This window comes from Pygoscelis adeliae, unplaced genomic scaffold (assembly GCF_000699105.1).
Source record: "Pygoscelis adeliae isolate BGI_AS28 unplaced genomic scaffold, ASM69910v1 Scaffold173, whole genome shotgun sequence".
Classification (NCBI taxonomy): Eukaryota; Metazoa; Chordata; class Aves; order Sphenisciformes; family Spheniscidae; genus Pygoscelis; species Pygoscelis adeliae.
In genome coordinates this window covers 147,075-151,270 of record NW_008824409.1, presented here as the reverse complement: position 1 = coordinate 151,270, position 4,196 = coordinate 147,075, and the positions used below count along the sequence as shown (strand labels likewise).

At 53.7% G+C, this 4,196-nt stretch overlaps 1 protein-coding gene across 1 annotated transcript in view; it reads right to left on the bottom strand.

The window, feature by feature from the left end:
- Positions 1 to 297: 297 nt before the first annotated feature.
- PLK1 (polo-like kinase 1) overlaps positions 298 to 4,196 on the bottom strand; it is a 5,053-nt gene continuing 1,154 nt past the window's right edge. The window contains exons 4-9 of the mRNA XM_009320500.1: positions 3,546 to 3,765; positions 3,062 to 3,220; positions 2,760 to 2,837; positions 2,136 to 2,290; positions 1,491 to 1,673; positions 298 to 1,047 (exon numbers count right to left, since the gene is read on the bottom strand). Coding sequence (XP_009318775.1) covers positions 841 to 1,047; positions 1,491 to 1,673; positions 2,136 to 2,290; positions 2,760 to 2,837; positions 3,062 to 3,220; positions 3,546 to 3,765 — 1,002 coding nt within the window. The 3' untranslated portion in view covers positions 298 to 840. The remainder of the gene's footprint in view (positions 1,048 to 1,490; positions 1,674 to 2,135; positions 2,291 to 2,759; positions 2,838 to 3,061; positions 3,221 to 3,545; positions 3,766 to 4,196) is intronic.

The window sequence follows — 4,196 nt, the reverse complement described above, 5'->3', positions numbered from 1 at the left end:
ACGGTAGATGACTTTCCCTAATGCTACAGTCACATTTTTGAGCATCTTTTGTGTAGTAAAGAGAGCCGAAGAAACGGGAAATGAGAAGGTAGGCTGTTAGCCTCCGGGCTAGAGCACGTCTCCTGTCATACGCCCAAGGTCTCCTCTCCTGCAGCACAGCTAGGGAGATCCGCACAATGAGGCGGGCAGCATGAGCTCGTGGAAGAGGACAGCTCTTGCTTGGAGAGGCAGCCAGAGGCAAGGTGCGGCTCCCTCCCTCACAAGCAAGCCAAAGGGAACCACGACAGGCTGGACGCTGCAGCGAACAATCTTTAATCAAGTATGCAATATACAAAAGTTTAGCTTTCATGTAGATTAATTTCAGTATTAAAAGGCTGATTGCTCAGTCTCACCCTGGGCGTGTTAAATATCTTACCTGAATTTCTACAAGAGGAAACGGAAGCCTAGAGCGTCAGCACAGACAGGTACAAATAACTTACATGATAGTTCTGCTCTCCCCGTGCTTTATTTTCTCAAGAGAAGGCCCAGGAGCCTCAAACAAGAGGGTTGGTTTTTGAGTCAGGCTTTTGGCTTTGGGAAGTTAGAAAAACAGACTAGGTACACAATTAAAAAATAGACTTTCTATTCAGAGTGGGGAGCAAGAAACCTTTGGGTACCAGTCAGAGTGAACACCACCGTTCCCACAGCATCAGGGGCTTCCTTGTGGCAACTAGGCCATACCCAGGAGTGGGAGCCCAGCTACGTAATGGGAGGTTACAGCGCGAGCAGGGATGCTACTAGACCTCCTCATCTACAGCTGGGGCGGTTTGGCACAGATGTTGAGTCCATCGAGAACGAGGTCTAAGTAGAGGGTTTCACACGGGCTGAGCCAGACTTTGAGCTGAGGAGCTTCTCCACCATGGTGCGAGCATAGCGGAGCCGGCTGGCCAGCTCCTTGCAGCAACCGTGTTCCTCGATGAGGCTCAGCTTGTACGTGCGGAAGTCCCGTTTCTCATCTATGTATGTGACAGCAGCCATGAGAGGGCACAAGATGACTTTGGTGTGGTCCTGTGGGGAGAGAACACACCGTCACCCTGAGCACTCTGCTCCTTGGGGACCACGTTTTTCTCAGGATGAACCACCTCTGAAGTAGTTGGGGCATCCCAGCTGCACCCAGAAGCATGCTGACAAAGCACCGCGCTGCAGCATTCGTTCACAGATTGCAGCAAAGGGGAACAAATGGATCTGGCCAGCCAGCTCAAGACCACCGCACCCGAGACTGTGCAGCAGCCTGCCTCCTGCTAACGGACACAGCCCCTTCACAGGCTAGGAGCGTCTGGGTGGCTTACGTACCAGCAAGGGGAGTAAGGAGCCTCGCAGTGCTCGGTTCACCGGGCAAAGTTTCAGCGCAGGTTACGTCCTCCGGCTGTCTTGCGTACAGCACTGCGTGTAGCAGGGCTCCTTCACCGGCTGGAGCTACAGCCCTGGAAAACGCGGAGTAGCAGCCTCACCTGGAAGAAGTTGATCTGCACAGTGCCGTTGCTGAGGTGCAGGATGATGGCGCTGCGGGTCCGGAACCACGTGCAGAGGTAGGGTAAACGGGCCAGCTCGTCTCCTTCCCGTGGCGTGATGTTCGCACCCGCCTTCAGCAAGTGCTCGCTCATGTAGTTCCGGAAGTATTTCAATAGCGTTATCTGCAGACAGGAAAGGCTGTGAGCAGACAGGCTGAGGGTGACCCCTGCTATTTGGGGAGGGCAAGGGCCGCTATCACAGTCCCAGAGCCTCCTTGCATCTTTCAGAACTTGAGGCGTCACTGCACAAACTTGTGCAAATTCTCAAAGTTAACTTGGTCTGTGATACCTGAGACTCACTTTGCTGAACACTTTGGTACATGCAAGTCTTGTGAGCGCTTAATTCTGTGAAGCTGCTCGTAAGCGAGCCTCAGATAGCAGCTAGAAATGAACAGTTAGAGCTGCTAGTGTCTGTCCTTGGGGCCATGTTTTACCAGCCAAGAGGAAGCCTGCAGAACGCCAGCGACCCCAGGTTACAGATGATCCTCTCTGGGACCCACCCTGCCAACAAAACCCAACGAGGCTGGCAGAAGCCTCAGCAGGAGTAGCTACCCCCCAGCAAGGGCTCCTGTCCCCAGGACTGACCTTCTTGTTCAAGGCAGAGGGGTAGGATCTCACAGTGAAGTAGGACTCGGTGCTGTTTTGCTCGATGTACTGCAAGCTGTCCCCGTCATTGTACATAATAAGACGAGTGGAGTCGTTGAAGAGAACTCCAACGCTGTTGTCACACAGCTGGTAACCTAGTTCAAAAGGGAGCCCATTAGGCCTTCAAATACGTGGGACCACCAGTTGTGTGAAATACAAAGGCAGAAGGCTGTGTCACCTAGGGCTTCCCTGGCAGCCACCCCACCGAGTCTAAAGATTCTCCTCCTTGTGGAGGTCTGGGTGGCACTTTTCCTCCTCCGGATTTGTCACACTCCCTTGTTACATCACCTGCTGCAGAAGTACCCACTGTGGCAACTAAAGTTGCATGTGCTCACTGCGGAGCGAGGCCAGCCATCTCATGCAGCAGGTAGCCATTTTCCACCTTAAAGTGGCCAGGGCTGACGTTCAGTGACCACTACTCTGGGTGCACTGGGTATTTGGTAATGTTCCCGGTGGTGAACACTGGAATGCTGTGATTGAAGAACCAGACCTACGCAACGCCCAAATCAAAGCTTCCCCCAGCCTCTTCAGAAGCTAGAAAAGGCTTGCCCCCGTATTGTTTACCTAGACCATATTTATCCGAGTAGTCCACCCATTTGCTAACCCAGAAGATGGGAATGCAGGCTGGGTCTTCAGCTTCTTCTGCAAAGAGGAAAGGAGTTCGTTAGAAGACATTTCATGGCACCCTGTGCACCCCAGCAAGCAAGCAAGGCCAAAAAGAAAGTAAGTAGCTACTACATCGCTTCCCAGCCTTCCAGTTTGAAACAGAGGTCAGCTGGGCTCTTGCTTCAGGCAACAGCATCAGAGTGACAGAGAAGCAAGTTATGCGGGAAGGCCAGTGCCTGTGGGATTGTCCCCAGACTCACCTTGTCTCACTGCCACTCTCTCAGCGGGCTTGGCCGAGTTGACTGCAGTCAGCTGCTGTAACATGTCAGCTAAGTGAGAGTCAACAGCATCTCCCAGCTCCCGCAGCCCAGCTACATCTTCCTTTTCAGGCAAGTTCTCTAGTGCAGGGCTGTCTGGTCCTGGGCCAGGAAAGAGAAGAGTGGAGGCATGACCAGGGAGTAGGTTTCTAAAGGCACCAGATCTACGTTCTACCCTAGCTATAAGAAACACGTTGTACAGCATATAGCTAAAGCTAGCGCTAGGACTTCCTCCCTGCTTTGGTTCTGGGCAAAGGGCAAGGAGACCTCTCTCTCACTCACAGAATGCTCCAGGTTTTCGTAAGAATTGGGAGAACAGGTTAGGGAGCGCCACGTTCCCCACTGACGGTTCTGGATGTTGCCGGAGGCCAGGCAGGCCCTCGCCCAGCACTCCAGTCCAGCCTCACCTCCAGGCACTTGCACTTACCTTTGTTGAGTGCAGTCAGCGGCTTTCGCCCGTTCAGTTCAAGTCCACTGGGAGCAATTGAAAATCTAGGTGCAACGGTGAGACAGCTGGTGGGCAAGCGGCTGGGGATGTATCCCGACGTGAAGAACTCATCATTCAGCAACTCGTCGATAGTTGGGCGTGTGGCAGGGTCGGACCTCAGCATCTTCTGGATGAGGTTAGCAGCTACGGGGTTGATGTGCTAGGAGGAGACAGGCAGAGTTCAGAGACAAGTGTCAGGGGACAATGCGCACTAGCGGCAAAGGCATCGGATATACAACCCGGGGAAGCTCTGCTTGGAGCACAGCTCCTGTGCTGCGTCAGGCAAGCAGGATGCAAGCCTGGGGAAACAGAACTGGGCAGGCATGGGGAGCTGTCTCCTAACGGCAAGCAAAGCCTAAAGTCGACTGACTTTAGCAAGACCGAATCAACAGCAGTGGGATGAGCTGGGGACCTGGCCCAGACCTCAGGGACTTGCGCATGTCCGTTTAACCCCACGTGCCAACTGCCCAGCTCGGATTTTTGCTGGATTATGGTGGGGTGGGGGGAGAGCTGCTGGCTCCCCATGAGGAAGCTGGCCCTAGAGGTTCACTCCACCACCGAGTGAAACATCCCCTTCCCCGCGCTCCACGA